At 38.2% G+C, this 26,510-nt stretch overlaps 1 protein-coding gene and 1 long non-coding RNA gene across 17 annotated transcripts in view; one reads left to right on the top strand and one right to left on the bottom strand.

The window, feature by feature from the left end:
• The window catches only part of MYBPC1 (myosin binding protein C1), a 121,627-nt gene that overhangs the window by 34,745 nt on the left and 60,372 nt on the right, over positions 1-26,510 (top strand). For 5 of the 16 annotated variants that reach the window (XM_020800478.3, XM_020800480.3, XM_020800467.3 and 2 more), the window contains exons 3-11: positions 8,979-9,020; positions 10,051-10,092; positions 13,351-13,392; positions 17,370-17,405; positions 17,823-17,846; positions 19,082-19,114; positions 20,646-20,735; positions 22,504-22,652; positions 24,613-24,730. In XM_020800478.3, the coding sequence (XP_020656137.3) occupies positions 8,979-9,020; positions 10,051-10,092; positions 13,351-13,392; positions 17,370-17,405; positions 17,823-17,846; positions 19,082-19,114; positions 20,646-20,735; positions 22,504-22,652; positions 24,613-24,730 (576 nt within the window). The remainder of the gene's footprint in view (positions 1-8,978; positions 9,021-10,050; positions 10,093-13,350; positions 13,393-17,369; positions 17,406-17,822; positions 17,847-19,081; positions 19,115-20,645; positions 20,736-22,503; positions 22,653-24,612; positions 24,731-26,510) is intronic. The other 11 variants (XM_020800469.3, XM_020800468.3, XM_020800473.3 and 8 more) reach the window with 11 other exon arrangements.
• Positions 17,810-20,650, bottom strand: LOC144583117 (uncharacterized). Its single transcript, XR_013536722.1, has 2 exons — positions 18,338-20,650; positions 17,810-18,118 (listed from the first exon to the last, which is right to left on the bottom strand). It is a non-coding gene; the product is annotated as an uncharacterized LOC144583117 (long non-coding RNA).

Below are 26,510 nucleotides of genomic sequence, written 5' to 3'. Positions count from 1 at the left end.
TCTTAAAATCCTCATTTTCCATATCCTCCTCCATTCTTCTTCATTTATTCTTTTCCCAATATCTTGTTCCCACACCATTTTCAATCCTTCTTTCTCACTTTCTTCTTCCTCTAAATTAAAAAGTGAATAAATTTTACTCACTGTACCTTTTACTGAGTCAGTCATCTGAATGTCCTCATATGAAAGTAAAAATTGTTCAAATTTTGTGTGCTCTCTACCTTTATTATATTTATTTGCCCATTCCTTAGTCCATCTTTCCAGTTGTGCATAGTTCAACCATGAAATAGTCTTGTTTTGAAATACTTGTTTCATTTGATCTATCGATCTCATTTTATACAGCCAATCTTTCAGTCTAATCACTTTTTCTTCTTTAAATAGATCCATATACACCTTCATATTGGTAGGAAAATCTTCTATTTCTGTCACTAATCTAAATGGAGAGTATGATGAACATAAATTCTTTTTATACTTATACCATATATTTAACAGTGTCTTTAAAAAGGGATTATTAACTTGACTTATTTTATCTTTCTTACCTTTAGCAAATAAATATTTTTCTATATTTCCTTGTAGTTCTGATGATTCTATTTCCCACCAAATTAACCTTTCCGGATTATATATAATTTCACCAATAAACCTCAGTTGGTTAGCTAAATAATAGTTTCTTATATTTGGCAAACCTATACCACCTTTTTTTGTTGTTTTATACCAATACTTTTTATTTATTCTAGATTTCTTCCCTTCATTACAATATTTGTTAACTATTCTTTGCCAATATTTCAACTCATCCTCTGTTAACTGCATTGGTAACATTCTGAATAGAAAATTAATTTTTGGTAAAATTTTCATTTTTACCAATGCAATCTTTCCAAACCAAGATAATTTGAACTTATCATATTCTTGTAGTTTCTTATTAATTACTTCCTTTAGTTTGTTATAATTATAATCCTTTATCTTTTGAATATTTTTCGCTAAATCTATTCCTAAGTATTTAATTGTTTTACATATTTTAAAATCATGTTTTTCAGTAAACTTTTCTTGTTCTATTCTACTATAATTAAACAACATTAAGTCAGATTTTTGCCAGTTTATGTTTAATCCGGTTATTTTTCCAAATTTTTCTAAGTGTGTTTTAATTTTATCTATACATTCTAACGGGTTTTTCACTGTCAATAAAGAATCATCCGCAAATAAATTAATCTTTGTCTTCTTTTCTCCTATACCTTCAATTAAATCGTCGTTCCTAATTACATTTGCTAACATTTCAATAACCAGGCAAAACAGAACTGGAGAGAGAGGACAACCTTGCCTAGTACCTCGGCCAAGAGCTATTTGATCTGTCATCCCATCATTAACTATTGCTACAGAGGTATTCTCTAAATATAATTGATCTATTATCCCCCTAAACTTTTTTCCAAAACCCCAACCCTTTAACAAAGTCTTTAATGTTGGCCATTCCACACAATCAAATGCTTTAAATATATCTAATGATAAAATGCCTGCCTTCAGTTTATTTTTTTCTATATTGTGTATAATATTCAAAACCCTCCTTGTTAAGTTTTCCATTTGCCTACCTTTCAAGAAACCATTCTGATCCTCTTTGATATATTTTATAATAAATTTATTAATTCTATTTGCAAGTATTGCTGTAAATATCTTTGCATCCTGATTTAGTAAAGAAATAGGCCTATATGAACTTGGGTCTGTTAGGTCTTTATTAGGTTTTGGAATAAGAGTTATCAATGAATGTTTCCATGAATCTGGTATCCTCTCTCCTTCCAAAATTTCATTATAAAGCACTTTTAATTTAGGGATCAATATTGATTTAAAGGTTTTATAGTATTCCGGACCTAGTCCATCAAAACCTGGGGTTTTACCATATTTTAGTTTATTAATTATCTCTATAATCTCTTCCTCTTTTATTTCTTTATCTAAGTCTTTTTTATCGTTCTCTGATATTTCACTCTTAACATTTTCTTTAATATAAGTTTCTATATCTTCTTTTGATGCGCTATTACTTTTATATAAATTTTGATAAAAATCTTGTATAATCTTTAATTTTTCTTTCATTAAACTGCAATTTTTTCCTGTTTTATCTTTAATCACACCAATGTTGTTTTTTGTTCTTTTGGTATGAACCATTCTAGCTAAAAGTTTTGAATTTTTATTACTATATTCAAAAAAATTCCTTTTAGTGTATATCAGATCCCTCTGTACTTTTTCTAGTTCTAAGCTTTCCAATTCCTTTCTTTTAGCTTGTATCTCTAATAATTTTTTATTGTCTCTATCTATAAAATATTTAGTTTCTAAATCCTTTAACGATTCTTCAATCCTTTTTACATTTCCTTCTCTCAGTCTTTTTAATCTACAAGATTCTCTTATAGCAATTCCTCTCATAACAGCTTTCATGGTGTCCCATAACACACCTATTTTATTCCCACCCGCTTCATTAAATGACCATATTTCCAACCATTCTTTCTTGACTTTGTCTATCACCTCTGTATGTTGAAGAATATTGGAGTCTATCCTCCATCTCTTAGCTTCTCTATAATCTTTCTTCACTTTTATTTCCATCACCATCAATGCATGGTCTGTTATCTTTATCACATTGATATTTGTGTCTACTACTTTTGAAATCAAATTTTGTGATATAAACATAAAATCTATTCTAGAGTAACTTTTATGTACCGCAGAATAATATGTAAACCTCCTTTCATCTCCCTTCAATTCTCTCCATATATCTTTCAAATCGGTAGTATTTATTATCTTACTTAGGGGGGTATCCCTTTTATGCAATTCATCTTTTTTATGTGTAGATTTATCTTTCAACTTATCTAAGACCATGTTGAAATCTCCTGCCATAATCACATATCCTTTCCTAACTTTTTCCATTTCTTTAATAACATGTTTGTAAAATTCTCCTTGGTTCATATTTGGTGCATACACATTTACTAATGTGTATTCTTCTTCCCCCATTTGTCCTTGGATTATCAAATATCTACCATTACTATCTTTTATTACTTCTTTTACTATAAATTCACAATGTTTAGATATTAATATTGCTACCCCTCTAGATTTGGATGTCCCAAAGGTTTTTTCATATATATGTATATTTTGCAATTTCAATTCATTGACTCCATCCTTTAATTGATGTGTCTCTTGTAGATAGATAATGTCCACTCTACTTTTTTTTAATAATAATTCTATTTTCCTTCTCTTTAATACAGCTCCTAGGCCTTTCACATTTAAAGTGGCTACTCTTATGTTTTTCCCCATGTCTGTTCAATCTTTTGCTTCTTAGTTGGTCCCTTTGTGCAATTCCCAAAACATAAACAAAAACAACTAAAAAAATTAAATTCACCTCTTTCTAATTCTCTATCCCTACCCTTCCTCCCTACATATAAACATTTTTCCTCCCTCCAGCTTCCCCGCGTCTCACTAATGTTGAACACGCGATCTGGGAGGGGGGGAGACGCCACTCCCACCAGTCTGGACCCCAGCCGAACCTCCACCTCCCCTTCACCCCACATCATATATTTATTCACATATATATATCCAAATACCTTCCTTTTTTTTATTTGTTCAATCCCATCTTAATCGGACAATCCAGAGCAATAACAAAACAAAACAAACCAATAACAATAACCAAAACTTTCCCCCCTTTCTCTTTTTTTTTTCCCTCCTTCCCCCCTTTTGACCCATATATATGTGCACATACTTGTAAAACACATGCTTATAATTAGAAAAGGGGAAGAAAGAAAGAAAAAAAAACCCAAAACAAACACACAAGTTCTTTGTTTATTAAAAAAAAAGAAAATAAAAAAGGAAGAGAAATTAAACAAACAAGCAAACAAACAAACAAACAAAAAAACAGAGTTTTCCCCAAAATTTCCCCCCTTACCAAAAAGAAAAAAAAAAAAAGAAAAAAAAAGAAGAAAAAAGAGAGGAGAAGAGAAAAAAGAAGAAAAAAGGAGGGGAATTGGGAGGGGAAAGGAAAAAAAGGGCAATGGGCAGGAGGGAAAAAAAAGTAGGGTGATTAGGGAGAGAAAAAAAAACCAGATTATTCCAGCATCCTATAATGTCTCTTAGTCTCTTCCAATCAAAAAAAAAAATTCAAAAATCCAAAAAAAAAAAAAAATTCTAATAGTATCTTCTTTTTCAAATTAACTGTCTTAAAAAAAAAAGGGAAAAGGGGACAATAGGCAGGGGAAAAAAGAAAGAAAATAGGAGGGGAAAAAAAAAAACCAGATTATATCAATATCCAATGGTTCTCTTAATCTCTTCCAATCAAAAAAATTGTTTCAAAAAAAAAAAAATCTTCTGAGGGTATCTTCCAAATCAGCTGTCCTTACAGAGCCACTTGCTTGCTTGTCTCTTGCACACTCTGGTCCCAAATTCCCCAAGCCAATAACAAATGTTTTCCCTCGTCAAAAGAGTGTATTTTGTGTAGGGTTCCATCCTTCCATATTTTCAAAAAAACAGGATAACCCCAGTTGTATCTCTTGCCATTCTTAATTAGGATTGAAGTAATAGGTTTCATTGTTTTCCTCCATTGAATAGTTTCAGAGCTTAAATCCTGATAGATCTGAACTGGGTCTGATCTGTAAACTAACACTTCAGGTTTTTCTTTAATGACCTTGAGGAACTGATTTTTCTTGTTATAATTGAAAAATTTCACTATTATAGGTCTTCTGTCTCTTTGAGGTTTTCCAACAAAATGAACCCTCTCAATATCTTCCTCAGACACATGTTGAGAGTTCATCACTGTGTTAATCCAGTCTATTACCTCTTGTTTTAAATTCACTTCTTTCTTGTGATTAAAGTTCATTATTTTAATGTTGTTACGTCTCGCATTGTCTTCAAAATAGATGAGCTTTCTCTTTAGGTCATTAATAGATTCCTCTTGTTTTTCAACTTTGCTCTGAAAACCTTGGCCAAGGCTGCCCTGAAAATCTTCCAGTTGTTGTAACCTGCCCTCTGTCTTATTTAGACTAGTCTTGATATCTGTCATTTCTCCCTGAAATTTCTTTAAATCTTGACTCATCTGTTGGTGCCCTTCTAACATCAAATCCATTTTAGAGAGAAGCTGTGCAAACTGGCTTTGCATTCCTTTCATGGAGGAGACCAAATCTGAAACTGTTTTCTCCATAGTGGTTGCAAAGTTCGACTCCCCCCCCTCCTCTGTTCTTTGTAACCGGGCAACTCTATCGAGGCTGCGATCTGAAGGTTTTTGTGATGGCACACGCACCCAGCTTTTACTCTTATCTCTACCTCTCCTCATGTATAAACAAGGCAGAGATTTATAACTTAGGAAGCCAAGCCGTGTTCAAGAGCCCACATTGTTTCTCTTTTCAGCCTCCGGCTTTCCGGTCAAAAGTGAAAGTGTTTTCTTTTAGATTAAAGACAATGCAGCTACGCTTCAAAAGTCCTTCTATATTTGCCAGAAGTTTTCATAAGGAGTTTAAAAGTTATTTACTCACAGGACCCGCAGGAAGAAAGGCATTTATCTTCATTTTTTAGATATCGGGTGAAGAGACAGATATTCAGCCTTGCTTCGCCATCCTGGCGGAAGTGTCGTCTTATGGGAACAGCCAGGGGACATTCCAACAGGGGCAACTCTGTGGATGAATGGCTTCCAACAAACTACCTCACAGGGGGATTCATGAGCAGTACTTCCCTCCCACTGTGGGTTTAGTTGCAGCACCCACCTTTTAAATTTCTGACAGTGCCTCTGGATGATACTGCACTGGATGATGCAGGGCATTATGGGACATATGACATTTGTGAAGCTTCAACAAAAAAGAAGAAGAAGAAAGAAGGAGGTCTAAAACTCAACAAAGCCTGGCTCCCAGCACTGAAAAATACAGCCTGCAAAAAGGTCAACGAACTCTACCCAGCCACAAGGATCACTGCACACAAAAGACTAGCTAACAACACCCATCAATCACAGTGACGGATCTTCTCCCCCCTTATCACAACATTCCAGTCAGGCCTTAGGCCACGCCACAGTATGGAAACAGCATTGGTCGCCTGGTTTGATGACGTGCTGAGGGAGGCTGACAGGGGCAAAATGTCTTTGTTGGTCCTCCTCAATATCTCAGCCACCTTCGATACCGTCAACTACGGCATCCTCCTGAGGAGGCTCTCCGAGCTGGGAATCGGTGATCTGGCGCTTGCTTGGCTCCAATCGTTCTTGGAGGACCATCTTCACAGAGTACAGCTTGGGGAGAGTGTCTCGGCCCCGTGGAGCCTCAATTGTGGGGTTCCACAGGGCTCGATTATCTCCCCAATGCTGTTTAATATCTACATGAAGCCACTGGGTGGGGTCATCAGGGGGTGTGGGGTTTCGTGCCATCAGTATGCTGATGACACCCAGCTCTAGATCTCCTTTTCTCCAACCACAGTGGGTGCCGTTCCATCCCTTCAGTGCTGCCTGGAGGCTGTGCTGCAATGGATGCCAGAGAATGGATTGAGGCTGAACCCAGACAAGATGGAGGTACTGAGGGTGGGTCGCTCCTCCATTGGTGGTTTGGGAAACTCCCTCTCTTTTTTGGGGGGGTCTGCAATCGTAATCTCATCAAATCTCTTTTAGTTCCAAGTAAACATGAATATCACAGCAAGAACCCGGACAAGACAGAGGTCTTGAGGGTGGGTGGTCCTTCCATCAGTGGCGTGGGTGACTCCCTCTCTTTTGGGGGGTCAACCCTCACCTCAAAGAGTGAGGTTCACAGCTTGGGGGCCCATCTGGAACCAGTGCTTACCATGGAAACCCAGGTGGCATCAGTGGTCCGCTCCCCTATTTCCATCTGTGGTGGGTTGCCCAGCTGCATCTCTATCTTGATGTTGGGGCACTGACGACTCTGGTCTATGCGCTCGTAATCTCGAGATTAGACCACTGCAATGCGCTCTACGTGGGACTACCTTTGAGATTGATGCGAAATCTTCAAATGGTGCATAATGCGGTGGCCAGACTTCTCAGTGGGACGAGAAAATATCAGCATATTTCCATTGGCTGCCTGTTTGTTTCCGCATTGTTTTCAAAGTGTTAATGATGACATATAAAGCCCTAAACTGTTTAGGACCTTGATATCTAGCGGAACGCCTCCTATCACCTAGATCTACCTGAACCACTAATTCTAGCCAGGAAGGGCGGCTGAGAGGCCTAACACCAAGGGAGGCCTGGAGAGAAAGAACAAGAAACCAGGCCTTCTTGGCAGTGGCCCCTTGCCTTTGGAACAGACTGCCCCGGAGATCTGTCTGGCTCCCTCACTGGGTGTTTTTAAGAGCCAACTTAAGACCTGGCTCTTTAGGCAGGCTTTCCCTCCTGCCATCACTTGAATATTTTTATTTTTTCCCCATCTTGTTGTTTTTTATTTTACTATATTGTTTTTATTCCATTTTTAAATTGTTAGCCACCCAGAGTAGATTTCGGTATAGATGGGCGGGGTGTACATTTAATAAACAAACAAACAAACAAACAATACATCCATAACAAAAAACACCCTGATCACCAAAATCACCCAGTCTCCTGAAAAGGACAAAGAGCTGATCCCACAGCTACAAATACTCAACTATCCCACACACTACACCAGAACACAGACATAGTTCTAACTCCTGTCCTCTGAAGATGCCATTCACAGAGACTGGCAAAACGTTAGGAAGAAAAACCTAGGTGGCTTCCAGCAAGTATTAATGTGTGCTGCACTGTGTTGGTGCGCATATGTTCAAATATCCAGATGGGATGCCAGGGATGAATAACAGAATGACCAACAGGCTCTTATTGCTCCTTCCCAAAGACCAAGCAGAATTCAGAAAGAAAACCCTTTCAGGAGTTTATGTCTCCTTTAACACATAACCCTGGAAACACCCTCTAGTAAGGACAAGGGAAGTCCTCAGAAGAAGACCCAATTGAAGCCACATTAACACTTTATGTGTTAAAGCAGTGGTTCCCAACCTTGGGCCTCCAGGTGTTCTTGGACTTCAACTCCCAGAAATCCTGGTCAACAGAGGTGGTGGTGAAGGCTTCTGGGAGCTGTAGTCCAAGAACATCTGGAGGCCCAAGGTTGGAGATCACTGTGTTAAAGGATACCACAACTTCTAAAAAAAGTTTGTGTGCTCAGAACCAAATGGAGCTCTGCGAACTTATTCCGGTCACAACAGCAAAGAGTGTTCCTCTCTAGTCTTGATGCTACAGGTGTCTACACTGACGGAGGCTCAGAAGGTTTTAGCTAGGAACTGGGCCTTCTCAGTGGTGGCTTTGTCTTTGTGGAATTCAGTCACATTTGTGGTTCACCAGGCCTTATCTCTCCAGGCCTTTTGCAAATGAGAGCTTTTTGAAGAAGCCTTTAGTAACATTCTTCCACTTTGGTCCTCACTTGTATCATGTATTTCAGTGGCCACCACATGGTGTCATCGCTGTTGACACCAACACTTTGAATTTGGCATGAAAGCCTACAAGGAGCCAATGCAGGCAGGCCAGGATTTGTTAAACATGATCATATTTGCCCACAGAAACTAACTGGGCTGCCACATTCTGGCCCTGCTGAAGCTTCCCTATCATCTTCAAGGGCAGCCCCATGTAGAGAGCATTGCAATAATCAGTTTTTGAGATTACTAGCGCATGAACTGGTGTTGTCAGAGACTTCCTATCCAGGTAGGGGCATAATTTATATATGAATACACCCATCTCTACTGTGACTTTCATGTTAGGGTTTTTTTTTTTTTTGGTGGGTTTTCAGTTTTGTTTTGTTTTGTTTTGCTGCTGCATCACACTGTAGACTCATTGACTATTCCATATTAAATGAATGGTCTAATTTTTGCATCTTTTTGCTTATAATGCTGTGAAACATATCAACTGTGGTTCTTTTGCAATATCTAAAATGCTGCTGTTATGCCAACATTACAAGTAACTGTACCATGGACATTTATGAGTGTTCAGAGTATTTTCTCCTAAAAATATGCTTCTGTTTCTTACACAGAACAAACTAAACCTCAAGAAGATGGAACTGCACCAGGAAAAGGTGAGTTTGCTTAGTTTCCAAAAGTTCAAGTGTTCAAGGCAGAGTACATATTACTCCTCTCCATTTTTATCCTGTTAGGTAAATTAATGAAACTACATGAAATTATTGTAATAATTCTAGTGGACTAACCTGTGTGGTCTAAATAGGGTTGCTTGAGGTCAGTGGGAGGAGTGATATGCCATTTGGTGAGATCCTCATATCTAAATTGCATAATGACCTCAATTGACCGTATTTAATCCAGTTCCCTCCACTGGCATTTTCTGGTACTGTAAAAGTATTTAATAAATGAGGTATTTCAGGATATTGACAAAGTGATCACTTCCTCTGTTCCTCAGCAGAGGGGTGGGGGAAGTGAAAAAAATTACTGTATTATTATTTGCCTCTGGTAGACCATTGCTAATGCACTGAATTACTTAGACTAAGTTTAAAAATGTTTTTCTTTGTCTTGTGCATAGCACCAATAGAGAACCTGTCTCCAAGTATGGTTTCCATTGGCACTACTAATCTGAAAAATTGACAGTGAAAGGAGCTTTGGCAGCGCTAATAGTTGAAAGGCTCGCTTTTGGTCTGTTCCCAGCAATTGCACATTCTGGATGTGAACCAAATTTGGATGCACCTACCCACACCCAAAAAAGTAGAAGCCATAACTATCATGCAGAGGTCTTTTCCATCACATAGTAATGGGTCCTTTTGACGACTGATCAAAGCAGAGTAGATAAAATAAGCACATGGAAAGTATATGCTCCATTATCCAGCGATGGCTTCATTCCTAACCAACTGCCCCACCAAAAATATGGGGATGCTAAAATAATCTAACAGTTTGCTTTAATTAATATAAGTTATGCATAAATTAATCACCAGACTCTTGCAGCTATGCAGTTAATACTGTGGAATGGTTCATACCAACTGTGGTGCTTGCATAATATCTAAAAGTGCTCATGTTATGCCAGCATTGCAGGTGAGCAGGCTAGTACAAACATTTATGATCAGGGTGTTTTCTCTCACAAGTGTGCTTCTACTTCCTACACAGAACAAAGTAAACCTCAGGAAGATGGAACTGCACCTGGAAAAGGTGAGTGTGCTTATTCTCTGGCAGCTAGAAACCAGGAGAAAGCAAAAGTAGATTATTGATGCTCTTTTTCTCATTCTTCTTTTCCAAGCCATAATGTAGTTTCTTTTTTTAACTACGGTATGTGATTTCTCCTTCTCCTTCTCCTTCTCCTTCTCCTTCTCCTTCTCCTCCTTCTTCTTCACTTTAAATATCCCGAGGCCAAGCTGCATATGACATGAGAGTTCTATTGCTCAATCTCTCCCTGTTATATGTTACGTTATGTTTTGTTTTGTTATGTTTTGTTATATTATGTCATGTTTGCTTCTTCTTGACTAGCTTTGAGGGCTCTTGAGTTTATGCTCAATCATTCCTGTTTAGTAACTCTGAGACTGGATTATTGCAAGACAATAATTACCTTTGAAAGATTGACATTTCAACTGGTCTAAAGTGCTTGCTGCCAGGCTGCAGCACAACATCTTGAACCTACCCTTTCGGTTCTACGTTTTGTTTATTCATTTTCATTGTCAGTGTTAGGTTATGGCTAGTGAGGGAGTACCTTCTCTGATCAAGAATCTAATTCTCACAGTTTGAGATTCTGCTTCAAGTACAGTATTTTGACAAGTTAGCCTCTTAAAAGAGAAGAGTACCCAGAAGGCCATGCTAATTGACTAATTTGGAAGCGGCCGTCATGGTCTCTACAAATTCCCTTACTAGCCACTTTGGCCAGAATCAGAGGAGTTTTTTTATGGCTATTTATTATGGCGTTTCCAGAGTCTTTCGCTGCGAAACTGCCTTACCTGATGAATGGAATTTCATTTTATGGGGTGGCCAGGCAACATTGCATCCCCCCCACACACCATCCAAGCTTTCCTACTGTTTCATCCACCTTTTTTCTTAGTACAGAGGAAGGAAAGATGGAATGGCTGCACGATGCCACTAGACTCAATCACAGAATTGCAGAGTTGGAAGAGACCATCTAATCTAAGACTGCAGATGGAAGCTCTAGAAATTGTCTGTCTAGAACATAAGTGGAAAGTGCATGACTTGTGGACTGTATACAGGCTGTTCTGGACTTAACCAGCTGGAGAGGGCGAGGGAATAATGCCTCCAAGAACCACCAAGGGTTGCAATTGTCCTATAAAACAAGGGGTTTTTCACACCTTATTTCAGCCAAAAAACAAAACAAAAACTAAAAACCCCTTTGTGGAAAAGCATAAGTAATATTCTGTTATTTCCAGTTTTACCGAAGTGGATAAATGTCCAGGGTAGTGGAAAATAGCCCACAGACCTCCTGCAGTTGTTCCCCCCACTGTCTAGAAGTACCCTTCTTAATGCACTGCTAATATCCCACTGTTTACAACCTTGAAGGTGTTTGTCCAACAAACCTATCTAGTTCCAACGGAAGAAAGGGATAGAATCCTTAGTGAAGTCTATGGTGTTTACTTGATAATCGTGTTTGAAAGAACTTGGAGATGTAACTTTTTTGGTCTAGAAAGGCTGGGGGATTTGGGGAGTTACATTCCACAACATCTCCAAATTCTGGTTTTGAATCACGGGATTAATTAGGAGTTATGGAATGCTAGGAAACTTACAGTACAGTCCAAGACAGGTCTATTTGGAAGCAAAGTGAATTGAATTAAGTGGATTTTCTTCTTAATAGCTCGGCCATCTATTTCTGTACCACATTTCTTGTATTCGCAGAAAAATTTAATCAACAGCGGCTGTGTCACCAAATGCACCATGTCATCTTTTTTGGCTCCATGCTTCATGACTGTTTCGTGTTGCACTGTGATCACATGTATTTTATTCCACACTATCCTTTTATTCCTTTCCTTTTTTGTGCAGGCAATATAGCTACTACAATTTGTTCATTTCCTGGCATAATATCATGAAGTTAATGTGGTTGTTTCCCCCTTCAGGTTCCATGCAGGCAACCTTCTAATGAATTGTCTGAGTGTTTCATTTTAACCTTCTCTCTCTAGGTTCCATGTTGTCATCTATTAAAACTTTTGCATGTTTCATCTTTGACTGATGTCTCCACATAATCTCTATATAAAATCTCAGCTGTCTTTTTTAGAGCATGTGGATTATCTTTAAAGCTTACAAGCAGCAATGACAGAGCTGGAGCAAGGGCATATATAACATTTCACTAGGACTGGTGGAGGTCCAAGCCATCTGATCCCACCCACCAGGGATAAATACTAAGACACTTCTCCTCCTTTTTTTAAAGAATATATTGGTTAAATAGTCTTCTTAAATGTAACTATTGTTGGAAAACAGATTTCTGGGGAAATGTAAGGTTCTTGTATTGATTCCACGCATTTCATTTATTTGCCTGTTAAATGTATGTCCCACATTTCCAGGTGTAACACCCAGGTGTAAAGTAGGCACTGCATTTTACTGTACTTCCTGCAGGAAAACTTCCTGATAATGTGTGCAAGAGGAATTAGGTTAAAGCCAAGGGTGGGGTGGGGGGGAACTGGTGGCCCACCAAATGTGGTAGGGCTACACCTTCTATCTAATCCAGTTGAGTCTAATAAGTGGATTTAGCCTAGAATTACTTGAACACCGTTATCTATTCCAAAGAAGAATAAAATGTATAACCAAAAGGTGAAGGCTTTCACAAACTCCTATTTCAGTCTAAGAAAATATCTGCTCAATTCATTGTTAGAAAGCTTATCTCAAAATTTAAAAACTTCTCGGCAGTGAAATGGAGGAGCAGCACTATATGTCAGACAATGGCCATCTTTCATTGCCTTACATCTTTCTGTAATCATTTCAAAAAACAATAATTAAACTAACTAATTGGAACTAGTTTCTCTTTTTACAAATAGGGCTATTTATTCTCCACATTGCTGTGATCATGTAGGTGTGACAATATTTCCATCCATAGTGGAAGCATTTTGTGTAACTGAACAAAGGATTAAAATCTTATTTTTGCAACCAAGGTTACTGAAATGGAATCCTAAGTGGACTTTGGCCAGTTTCCTGAACTACCTCTGCCTAATCCACGATCCGTGTGGTAACACTGCCAGTCACTAGAGCTACACTAGGCTGAAAGCCTAGAAATAGATTAGCAAGAACATAATGAAAGTAAGGTCAGTTTTCTTAACTAATGGGAAACTGTTTTTATCAATTACTTAATCTACCTAGCAGGTATGCGTATTCTTTACAGTAAAGAAATCTGTTAGCACCAGGGTGTCATCATTTGTGTTTGTCTGGCTTTTTCCATGAGTTGCATTGTGAAAGTTATTTCTTCCATTACAATTTTACTTCCAGAAGAAAAGGAGAGTGAAATAATGATCGCAAATCCACCATCAGGTCTGATATTCTTTGGGTATTTGTTATCTTTTGAACAGATGACGTGGCTAACATAGATTAGATTATCATTCTCTAATTTCAACTGCATCAGTGTGGTTGAGTCTTTCCTCCATCTTGATGAAGCAGCCGCTTCATTCAGTCCTAGAGACTAAAGAATTATGAAAGATGGTTTGTTACCAGTTTTTTTTCCTCCATTGCATCTTTCAAAGCATTTCCATTTCCATTTGTAACCTCAATGTCCATAGAAGTTGCATATCACATCTTAATATCCTGGACATGTATTGAGTGACTGGCACATTAACTCTTTCTGCCTAGGTTGCACTGAAACTGAAGTTGTCATCTTACACACCAAGTAATAGCTTTTTTGTTCATCTAGTTTATCATCCTTCAACAAGACAGTAACAAACCAGATCTTTCTTTTATGTGATTGACATCTTTCATTTGTATAACATGCATGACATTGCGAATACTGTGCTGACTAAGCAAAATGAATTATTTATTTTCTTCATACACTCATAGGCAACAAATACACTATTATGACGATTGAAGGGTGTGAATATACTCAGCTCTCGTTGCCAGTCTTTGAATTGGTTATTGCCTACTGAACAGCCAGCACAATATCTATATGGTTCAAGGATTTAGCTGCCATTTATCATGTACATAATTTTGAAGAATTCCTGTCTTGCAGTTCATGGAATCTGCAGCTGTTCTGTATGTGTTTATTCTTGTTCACAGGAAAGTATTTGTTGGTATATTAGCTTATTTTCCTATGAACAAAAGGTCCCCACGGTGGACAGTTTAATGTGGGACAGTTTTTTACATTTTATAAAAGGCTCAGGGCATTTATAGCATCTCTTCCTGTAGGGATTTTCTTCACAAAGAATCCTTGTTTTTGCACTTGTATCAGTGTTTCCATTTCTTGTGTTTGAGCAAAAATGTAATTTTAAGCACTGAAATTTGGGACTGTAGTATCTCAAAATACAGATTTGTATAAAAAATGCTGACCAAAGGTGATACTCAAGATCTGTGATTGATCTACTTTTTTGATTTATTAATTGAAATGCAGTTTGCTCACTCACAACATGTCTAATCTTTTCTTGAATATATCTTCCGTTTTGGAGGGAAAATAGTGGGCTAAAGCTGACATCATATCTACCTGGCGTAGATCTGTTGGAAGGAACAGAACTTTTTAGTCACAAAGCATTTCAGTCCTAATTATTTCAGTGGGTCTGCTCAAGAAAATTCTAAAGTTGGATGTAGTGCAATACATGTTGTCACTTCCAAGGCAAAGCTGTCTGTGGGCCTAAAAACTGGGCTATTGAAAATGTAACATCCTGTCTCTCAGTAAATAAACTAGAGTCACTCTGTTGGTTATAACAGGGCCAGTATGCCAGTTTTTCCCTCCAAATTATTTTACTTTAATGTGTTTTTGTTAGAGACATAAGCTGTTCTGATATCCTGAACAGAAAGGAGCTTTGTCCTTCACTGTAGGTTGCTTTTCTTAAAATGGCTTGAGTTTTCTCTACACCAAGAACGTCCCTAAATTATTTAAATGTAACTATGTAAACCTCTCCATAAATGTGTTCTATTCAAATCACCATGAAGACAGCGAAGATAGACTGACAGGCGTTTTAAAACATGATAGAAATAATGGTGACATTTCAGATACAGTACCAATGTTTCCAAACCACATAGAAGGAAACAACTAGCCCGACCTCTCATTTTTCTTTTTTTTAAATCTTTTTTTAATTCCTATATAAGCTTCACTGAGTTCTATTGAGCTTATTCTCAAGAAAATGAATATAGGATTGCAATCTTAATTGTGTCTGTGACCTTTAACATTTAAACATTTCATTCATCTGCATGTTAAGCTAATCAAAATAAAAAAGTATTTCAGGATGCAGGTTTTATTTTTTGAACTAGGACACATACCTACCTACCTATGGGCATGGTTACACTGCTGATTTATATTGTATTTTAAATTGATTTTGATTCATGTTTTTATTATTATTATTATTATTATTATTATTATTATTATTATTATTATTATTATTATTATTATTATTATTATTATTATTATTATTATTATTATTATTATTATTAGTAGTAGTAGTAGTAGTAGTAGTAGTAGTAGTAGTAGTAGTAGTAGTAGTAGTAGTCGTCTTCCAGTATAAATTAGGGGCTTAAACCCACTTCAGAACACTACAGATGAGATTTTAAATCGTTTCATTAACCACCATGTTTTCAGACCTCACAGTTGTTGCTGACTTTGACATCACCAATGATTGCAACCTTCTTTTTCCCATTTGTTTTCAAAGTTGTGCAGTATTTCCTCAGCTTTCAGGCATCCTCTGGAATGCAGGCATTTCTCTCTCTCATAAAAATAAGTTTTCAGTGACATGGCTATATAGTGACATTACTCTGGAAACCCAAAACACTAACCAATAAAAATCCAGCCAAACTCTCTTCCTTGCAGCCAAAACAAAAATGGGCTTCACCATGTGTTGTGTAGTTGGGAAGCTACTTTTTTCTAAAATCATTACACGAAAAATTAGGGGCATCTTTTACACAGAAGTAAGCAGAGACCACAGAGAGAACAAAACGGCCCATACCTTGCCTTCATAAACAGGCTTCCTTCACTCACAAGGCTCAGCTGCCTCCAATCAGGATACTTAACTTCCTCCAGTCACCAGACCTGTGGAACTGACATCAGCTGATGCTGAACAAACCAACTGGAACAACACCTGGTTGGAGGCGGAGCCTGTAGGCAGTGCTCAGATTCAACAGGGACTCCTAATGTCCGAGTGTTCTGAGCCCAGAGGATGAATACTCCAAGCTACATTTTCTTAATTTTGGGGTTAGAAAAGTGGGGAGAGTGTCTTATAAATGGGGGCATCTTATAAATGAAAAAAAAAATACAGTATGCAAAACCCAGTTCAAAAGTAGTTCTTATTGTCAGTGAAACCACGCCGTATGTTAACCTTCCCAATTTTGATCAGCACAGCCAAAAGTCTTTCTCACTTTCTCTTCATGTCATGTTTGAAACTCCTGCTTAAGTACAGATGCTACATACAGGCAACAAACCTGAAAAATGAGGTTCTTGCTGGCATGTACTGCCTACATGCGAGCAGAAGTTTTTTTCTGCTCAGATACAGTGGACCCTTGACTTACAGACGGCTTGACTTACAGACTTTTTGAGTTACAGACTTCTCTGGCCGCAAAATTTAGGTTTGACTTGCAGACTGAGATTTGACTTACAGACCAGAAAAAAGCCAAAATGGAACAAAAACGGCCTGTTACGGGATTAATCAGTTTTCAATGCACTGTAGGTCAATGGAGACTTGACCTACAGACTTTTTGACTTGAGAACCGCCTTCCAATACGGATTAAGTTCTCAAGTCAAGACCCCACTGTATATTACTTGACTAGTGGATATAGTGATAAATTGAGAGTAAAAGGGCTAGTTGCTTTCCTCCAAGTGCCATAATACAACCAGCAGGTAACAGAACAGCATTTCTGTCATCATTGCTTGTAGCCCAAAATATTCAAGAGAAAGTAATATGTTCATCAATGCTGCTCTCTGTTTGCGCAGTATATTCTGCAATAGTAGATGATTGATTAATATAAGTGGATGTTGTTGTTGCTGTATTGACTTACAAAACTTTTTGACAGAATGGTTACTGTATTATTTTCAACCTTCCAGTTGTTCTGAACTCCCAGAAGCCCTATTTAGCATGTCCAAAGGTCAAGGATTCTGGGAGTTGTGTAAAAGAGTTGGAGGATCAAAAGTTGAAAGCCATTGGGTTAACTACGCTGTTGAAAGGAATGAGATCTAAGAATTAATGTTGACACGTTGTCTTCGTTAGTGTGGGCGTCCATTTCTCTCTCTCCTAATTACAGCGCTCCTATTGTCTTTTCTTAAAAACAACAACAAACAATTGTGATGAATGTATACATGGTACACATTTCACTTGCAGACGAGACCACCAGTGAAACGACATCCTCTTCAGAAGGTCAGGTCTACGATTGACCATAATTTTCATTGTGGTGTTTCTGCTGTTTTTTTGTACTCCCTTTTCCTCCCCTTTAGTTTTTTTGTATTTTGTGGGTGACATTTCTAACAAACACAATCACTTCAAAAGCTTTCATTCAAATCCATGTTAATAAAAGATCACATCCCACATCTCCTTTCTGTACCTGTGTGAAAAATATGAATGGACATTTCATCCGCTCAGTCACCATAAAGCTTTATCCATCAGTTTGCTGTTTTCATTACCAGTTTTCCAGCTATCATCGTTCCTGCAACCCATCCTTCCTATTCTGTTACAGGTTCCTTGTTTATATTGGTTTGTACTAAAAAAAATGGATAACCTACACTGTTCCTTTTCTTTGCTTGCTTTATTTTATTCATTATATATTTCTTTTTACAGATGAAGATGATACTCCAGCTGCAGGTTAGGAGGACTTCTCAATTTTTTTTGTTTAATTTTGCTGATGCATGGAGGATAAATTGTCAAACGCTGGTCTCCTATCGTTAGCCATACAGAATTCCATGCAGCAAAGAAGAACTTCAAAAAAATCTTACTTGATACCAGAATAAATATGTTCTATTCATGAGCAATTACAATTTGATTTCTATCAAAAATGTGCCCTAAGAAAGTAGAAAGTTTGGCTTCAATGTGAGCTTCAGGAGGCCTTGATGAAGGTGTTTACAGGCATACCTGATCTGAAAAGAGGAAGACAATATTTTTCAAAAAGTTATTTATTTATTTCAATTAGATGAAGACTTTCTGACATGGTGGAATTCAGTGCATCATACAAACATGGGATCCACAGTTCATTTCATGTGAACAGAAGGAGCCCTGTCAGATTTTAGCTTGTGGGGCATGTTTCAATCCTATCTGGAGTCTCTATTCCAGGGACCACTGTATTTTTCAGTTCTTACCTTCTAAGTGTGGAAAGCTAAATCCTGCATTCTTCAGAAAGTGCTCCCAATATCCACTGTAATAGAGGAAGAACTATTTCAGCTCCAGAGCTGATGTGGTTGCTTTTCATCTCATTGGAATAAGCGTCAGGAAAACTGCTTAGTACAGACAAAGAAAATAAAATTATACTTCTTCCTCTTTTCTGCTCTTCGTGCATGAGCCCAACTTAAGACTTACCAGGGTCTCTGGCTTCAGAGGTCCACATAGTCCTGATAGGAACATTTCATAGCTTTCCCCATTACCTTATCTAAGCGCTGATCATATCCAGAGCTGATTAACTTCGGCAAAGTTCCTACAGTCATGGGCCTTCACAGGGATGGGAAATGTTACCGTTTTGGACTATAGCTACCAGAATTCTACAGACAGCATGATTCTAATGCAAGTTGTAATGCAAGGACTAGATCCAGTTATTAGTCCCAGTGAAAGTAGACTTCATGAATGAACAGAACTTACCAAAATTTGATTGATTCAACAGATCTACTCTTGGGACTAACAATTGGATTTGGCTTATAACATTTCCCATCTCTGACGTTCAGACTGTGCCAAAAAAAACACCCTTCACTCCTGCACTTCTGCTGTTCATTTCGTTGAGCCAGTTATGTTCTAAAAGTTTCCCTTCTGACATGTGATGACAATCTACAACCAACAAAATAATCAAATATAAGTTTTGAAGTCATATTATCTAGTTTACTCTTACCTTTCAGATGTGACAAAACCTGGAGACAGAAAGGACTCAGGTGAGAGTTTCTAAAAGAGAACAGAAGAATGGAAATATCAAAACATTCCATTTTTTCCCTTAATAAAGATAACCATTAACAATTGATTTCTCATAGCTTACCTTTCTTTAGCATTGATCGTTGTGGTTTCTAGTTTTATATGCTATCTCATGCTAACCTTTTATATTTTATTTTATATTTGTTTCCGTTATAGGTAATGTTCCTGCTTCAAAGGTTACTTAAGTTTAAGTTGACAGACAGAGCTCTCAATGAGCAAGGGCTTCACTTCACTGGAGTGAAAACAGATGCCTGTGATCACATAAAGCTCTGCTGTACAAAAAGCTCTGCTGTACAAAAATGTGTATTGGTACTCCAAATCAGAGCTATGTTATAGGCAGTGGTCCCTAACCTTAGGCCTCCAGATGTGCTTGGATTACAACTCCCAGAAGCCTTCACTGCCACCTCTGCTGGCCAGGATTTCTGGGAGCTGAAGTCTAAGAACATCTGGAGGCCCAAGGTTGGGGAACCACTGTTATAGAGGATAGATGAGGAAAATCAAGTCATAGACCTCTGTTTATTATATATAGCTGCTAATCTTTACAGTGGGAATGAAAAAGAAAGAAAGAAACCCTCACAAGAACAGAAAGTCACATCTTATTTTGACACACTTGGATATGTACACCCAACTTTTATTTTATTCTTTTACAAAATGTGCAGGCCCAAATCCTACTGGCAGTCTCAACCCACTGAATTCATGAGAGGTACTTAAGTGGGTCTCATCTGGTTGGGGCTACCAATAAGATCCTGTCCACAATTCCTTATAAATCAGAACCATCATGATATTTTATGTGGTGTTTTACATACCATCTACTCACAAGGTTATATCTTCATGTTATTTTCAGGGTATTGTTTTTCCCCAGGATTAAATTGTAAACCAACTAGGAATAATGTAATTAATGAAATACAGGCCGGAAAGAAAGCTTTCTATGTGCCATTAAGCTCAAGCCACAATCTTTTACCAAAGTTAGACATAGTGCTAGTGGCAATGCTGACAGGAGGATTCTGGGAAGATTAGTTCCCCAAATAGTACCTTTTCCAGTTTGCTACTTTTTATAACAGAGCTTAGGGCTACTTTTCTACTTTTCCTTGTTTTTTTTTTTTTTGGTGTGGTACAAAAATAGCTTAGGGGCCACAAAGCTACACTTTGCCCACTCCTTCTTTACGGGACTAATACTCTCATAGATGAATATACGTGGTCCAAACTGGGTATTGGAGGAACAAAACATTAATTACAAGCACTTGAAATAAAAGCTGTATTAAGTTGTATTCTGGTATATCTTAAATTTCTCTCAGTTCTTGTCTGAGGGTTCCTATAGTCAAATGTATGCAACAGTGCAGGAGCCAAATACATGTAGCATTAACTGGCAAATTAGGAAGGCAATATAAGAATTTCTAAATAGCTGTGAAGGGAAGGACAAATTAGGGGTAAGAGTTTTTAAAAGCATTTAATAAAGTAATATTTCTCCTCTCCCCCTTGTATCGTCTACTGGAGAAGGTACGCAGGAAGAAACAGAAAAGCAGGACAACTCTCAGAAGTCCATCTTATTCGTTGAAAAACCAAAGGGTGGCTCAATTAGCGTTGGTAAGTGTCTCTAAATAAATAAGTATAAATAAATACCCATCAAATAATCTTTTATCTGCACTATCTAACTTTATTCTGTTTGGTTTTGGTTTTAGAATGCTACTGTATTTTATGTGGTTTTAATTATTACTTAGCCGTCCTCAGTGGTGTGTAAGCACCAGAAGCATGGGATGTCCATTATTTTATAAATAAAAATACAGAGCTTAGAAAACATTACTTGTTTGGATTACGAAACAGTGACCATGCTAATTGTGTTATTGAAGAGATGTAGCCCAGGAAAAGACTTTGATGTTGGGAAAGTGTGAAGGCAAGAGGAGAAGGGGACAACCGAGGATGAGATGGTTGGACAGTGTCATCGAAGCAACCAACATGAATTTGACACAACTCCGGGAGGCGGTGGAAGATAGGAGGGCCTGGCGTGTTCTGGTCCATGGGGTCACGAAGAGTCGGACACGACTAAACGACTGAACAAACAAAGCCCAGGAATTCATTTTTCCAAATTCTGTATCAATGAATAAAATATAGATTCTTTCTTTAAAGACTGTCCTGTATGCATTTGCCTATAGATAACACCTAATTAGCCCAGTTGGCCTTACATCTGAGAAAATGTGTTGATTAGGGTATATCCTATAAAGTTCTTGAGCTTTTAATGTACTGAGATGTGTATTCAGAGTCCTCATCTAAAGGATGATCTAAAGCAGTGGTCCTCAACCTCGAGCCTCCAGATGTTCTTGGACTTCAACTCCCAGAAATCCTGGCCAGCAGAGGTAGTTGTGAAAGCTTCTGGGAGTTGTAGTTCAAGAACATCTGGAGGCCCAAGGTTGAGGACCACTGATCTAAAGGAGATATATGAAGCAATAGAATCCAATTTTAGATAATAAAAGGTAGCAAAGTATTTGAAAGAGAAAAGGGAAGGGAAGGAATTGTGCTCAGCTTTTCTACTACCCCTTCTAAATAGAGAATTTATGGGATTGTAGTTTTTCAAAAAGAGGTTGCTTCATGTGCCCATCACAACTGCTGGATCGAGGAGGAGAACTGTACTTCCAGCATGTAGGGTCAACCTACATGGGACACTGGGCTTGTAATTAATAACTGATGGGACAGTTGATCTTCAGTTACATTATTTCCTGAGAGCCATGTGGCTGAGCAATCAAACTTGTAAATGAACCCAATGTTTTGCTCTGGAAAGTTGGTCATAAAACATAAGCTAATCTGCAACATTCAGAGCGAGAAACGCTGATTACTAGAGTAATTAGATGATTTTTAATCACATCAGGGAGCACTATTTCTAGCTGCAGATGTCGTTATCTAGTCTAGTTGATAGGTTACATTCATTTTAGGCAAACGAGGTTAGGGAGAAAATGCTTGCCATGCTGATAATGGAGTCATGCAGCAACTGGTGGCCACCGCTCAGTTTTTGTCAAGTGTGACAGGTCCGTTTCTAACTATACAATGACTGGAATCCTATTCCACATTTGTGCTGATATAATTCTCTCAGCATAAATTTCACAGTAAATTGCCAGAAGTTAAGAAATCACCATATTGTACCATGATGTCCAATAGCAAATGCTTATGCAAATTTATTAACTTGTGGTAATTCACTGCTGAAAATTTATGCTGATGGAATTATGAGAGCTGGATTGTGGCCAATGTGGCTGATGGACTGAATTGGTCTTTAGAATATTTGTGTGCATGCTGTCACCAGTTACTAAATATATGTATGACAGGAAGCCACATGTTAAACCATTTTAATCTTTTTCTCCTCAAGGGCAAAATATCACATTTATAGCCAAAGTAGAAGCCCAGGATCTTCTCAGAAAGCCAACAGTGAAGTGGTTCAAAGGGAAATGGATGGACTTGGCAAGCAAAGTAGGGAAGCACCTTCAGCTAAAAGAGACATTTGAGCGCCAAACGAAGGTACCTATGGATTACTTTTACTTTTTTGTGGTTTAGAATTGGTAGTTGAAAGACATGGGATTCAGCAGTTAATTCCAAGGCAGCTCATAGACTGAGCAGAGGAGGGCCTCCTTAACCCTTTTCCAATAGCATCCCCTACTGATCTCTCACTTAGTCCATTCACAACCAACAGTTAGTTGTCATTTTGCATTTCTTGAGAAGGAAAATATAGGGTAAGCACTGAAATTCGTAGATCATAGCCTCTCAAAGTGATGTCCTTCAGATCTTTGTGTCTGTAACTCTCATCAGTCCCTACAAGCAGGGCCAGTAGTTAAGAATAATAAGAAATGTGGTCTAGATAGCAGAAGGCTGTTGGGAAGGCTGAAGGCATTTGGGAAGGCTGTCATAGATATTTTCACAAATTATATATCTGAAGTAGTCATAGAGAGGAATGTTCCTTCTCTTTCATGGAAATGCTGGTTTTCTGCATAACAGGTACATGAACTTGGCCTCAGTTAGCCTCATTTTTAAAATGTATTTGTTTTAAAGTATTATATATAGCCTGCTTAGGATGTGATTGGTGAGAATTTTGTTTCAGTTCACTTTTTAGAGATATCTTTTGAAATTCACAAGTGGAAAGAATCTGGAAAGAATATTTCAGAATAGATAAAGTCTGACATTAAAGTTCTGTGGGAAAACCCAAATGTACAGATTCATCTGTCCATCTAGCCCTAAGGCTTTTGAGTACATAACCCTTAACATTTTTATTTATTTAACTTATATGCCGCCCACTCTACCCAAAGGTCTCTGGGCGGCTTAAAACAATTAAAATTCAATTACAATAAATAAAAGATAAAATGATTAAAATACAATTAAAATTGCCATCAGGACCTATAGTTGATGTTATTTCAATTAAAAGCCTTCTGGAACAGGAAGGTTTTGACCTGGCGCTGAAATGTCATCAACGTCAGCGCCAGACGAATTTCAGTCGGGAGGGTATTCCATAGTCTGGGGGCATCTGCCGAAAAGGCCCTTTGTCCACAAGCCGTCCCTCTTACCTCCTTGAGGGACGGCTCTTTCAAAAGGGACCCCTGGCTAGATCTTAACTGCTGGGTAGGCTCATATGGAAGGAGGTGGTCCTTCAGGTATCCAGGGCCCAAGCCGTTTAGGGCTTTATATGTCAAAACAAGCACTTTGAATTGGGCCCGGGCAGCAACTGGTAACCAATGTAACTTAAAAAGAATCAGCTTGATGTGTTCTCTAGTGGCCCCACCACTCACCAGCCGCGCAGCTCAATTCTGGACCAGTTGCAATCACTGGACCGTCTTCAAAGGCAGCCCCACGTAGAGTGCATCACAGTACTCTATACAAGATGTTACCAGTGTGTGTGTAACTGTCATGAGACTCCACTCGTACGTAGGGCCGTAGCTGGTACAATTTCTGCAGATGAAGGAAGGCGCCCCTGACCACCGAGTCCACTTGGGCTTCCAGAACATTTTGGGTTTGAAACCTTGCGTATTTAACAATGAGCACCAAATGAAGGATTTCCACCTGATTTTTTCCCAAGAGACTCCTAATTTTTAACACATGTATGGCGTGTTGTGATCCAACAGTTTAAACATATAAAATGTGTTTAAATAATTTGGAGTGAGAAAATGTGTTATAGGAGGACTTTCTCTTTTGTTAAAGTTATGGGTTAATGTAGACTGGTTCTTAACCTTGGGTTACTCATGAGTTTTGGACTGCAACTCCCAGAAGCCTTCACCACCAGCTGTCCTGACTGGGGTTTCTGGGAGTTGCAGTTCAAAAGCATCCGAGTAACAAAGGTTAAGAACCACTGACTTAGTAGACATATGCATCCATCTCTGAGAATAGTAAATTATTGTGAGATATGTTCTTTGCATACATGTATGTGTATGTTTAACCCCTTATTATTTCCCTATATTTATAATAACGAGAGCACTGTATGTTTGGATTTCAGATGTATACATTTGAGATGCAAATCATTAAAGCAAAAGAAAACTATGCAGGAAATTATAGGTGTGAAGTCACATATAAAGATAAAGTTGATAGCTGCTCTTTTGATCTGGAAGTCCATGGTAAGGGTCTATTTTATGTTTTATTTCTTTAATACAAACATTTCCTTATTGGGACTCATTATCAGATCTACTCACCTTTTTCTTACTATACTTACTTCTAAGGCACTTTCATATATTCACCAGGATATGTATATGGGTTTAATGTTCCCCTTAACATATTTCTGTTAAAGACTGTCTTTTTTTAAAATTGCTATTACAGACCTTAGAAACCAATGAGATTTTCTTGGATCTTGTTTGGAAAGACAATATGGAGCCCAGAATGTGCTAGTGAGAAGCGGGCACAAGTAGTGTCCTTCTGGTCTCTTTCCCTATACCAAATTTGGCCACAAAGAACTTAAGATGAATTGGGGCTGGACCTGCCAACAGCATGAGGCCTGTGACTGGTGTCGGCCTTCTTATTAGGCAGTGTGAGACAGTTGCCTCAGGCAGCTGATGGGGCAATGCTGGTTAAATATTAACCAATTATTTTCCTTTTACTGCTAAGGAATGGGAGAAGCAGCTATATGATTTTCACCACAAGTGCTGAAATGGGTACTATCTATCTTGACTTGGGTGAAGGGTACACTGTTCGTTGCTTGCCTCAGGCAGCACACCTCCCTGGACTGGCCTTGGGTTCCACATCAGGCATTGACTGAAGAATGTCTTTAACAAAGTGCTGGTCTGTAGCCCATGGTTTTAGCACTAGCAATGGCAGACATTGTGTTATGGTGATTTCTCAGGCTTATATGTAGTATAAGCCAGAGAAACACATCCGTGGTAGACCATATCTACAACTTAGTATTGGTATTAGTACAGTATTAACATACTAGGCATTATACATAAATAATGTATAATGACTCAGGAGAGGGTAAGAAACAGAAAATAAATGGTAAAAGAGAAGAGTTAGAGATGAGGGCTAAAGTTGCAAGAGAGAAAAAAACCACGTTAATTTAGCCCCCTTCTCCCTGGAAATCCTGGAAACTATTGCTCTGTAAGGGACAAGAGGAAGAGCCCTCTGAGGGGAACCCCTCTACCCAAGTACATAATAGACCCCCCCATCAGAGCATTCTTTTTCCCACCATGACAAACAAGACACCTCAAGGAAGTCCAGAAGCAGGAGAAATAGCCCTCCTCTCCTGTTCCTGTTTTCCCCAGCACCTGTCCTTCAGTAGCATCCTGCCTCCACATGTGAAGGATCATATGGCATTATGAGTTAAGACCCCTCCCTGTTGCAGATTTGTGTAATCCTCTTTTAAAGTGAGTTGGTTCTTTCACATGGTTCCAATAGGCTGGAAATATCGCAGAACATACTTTTCAGTCAGTGAAATCATATAAAATTCCTGAAGCAATTATTTGAGAAGCTTGTTGAAAGCTATAGTTTATATCTGGAATAAAATTCATGTTAGATGGCAGTGTTGACAGTTCCAAACTCTTACAATGTACAGTATCTCTGATTGTAGGTCATAGGAAAGGTTTTCCCTTGCTTCATCCCAGCTCCAGGGAAGATTTTTTTTTTTGCTCTTACATGTCCTTCATGACTCCCCAAGAGAAAATGTTTATCAAGATCCTGGAGTATCACAGCCCTTTTCCTGTTGGAAGCCAACGTCTATATCTTAACAAGAGAAAGAGTGAGGAAGATTTCACCAAAGCATATTAAACTTATTTATTATAGGAATACATTTGGTTATACAGTCGATATCTCTGCTGTAGTATATCCCTCACTAAATTTCTCCAGAATAACCTGGCCCTACCCCTAGACAGAGCGAATTGGTGGCAGTACTTAGAGGTTAAGCAGTAGTTA

The sequence above is a fragment of the Pogona vitticeps genome, chromosome 5, assembly GCF_051106095.1.
Source record: "Pogona vitticeps strain Pit_001003342236 chromosome 5, PviZW2.1, whole genome shotgun sequence".
Lineage (NCBI taxonomy): Eukaryota > Metazoa > Chordata > Lepidosauria > Squamata > Agamidae > Pogona > Pogona vitticeps.
Note: the sequence above shows the minus strand (reverse complement) of the source record. Positions and strands in the feature narration are given on the sequence as shown.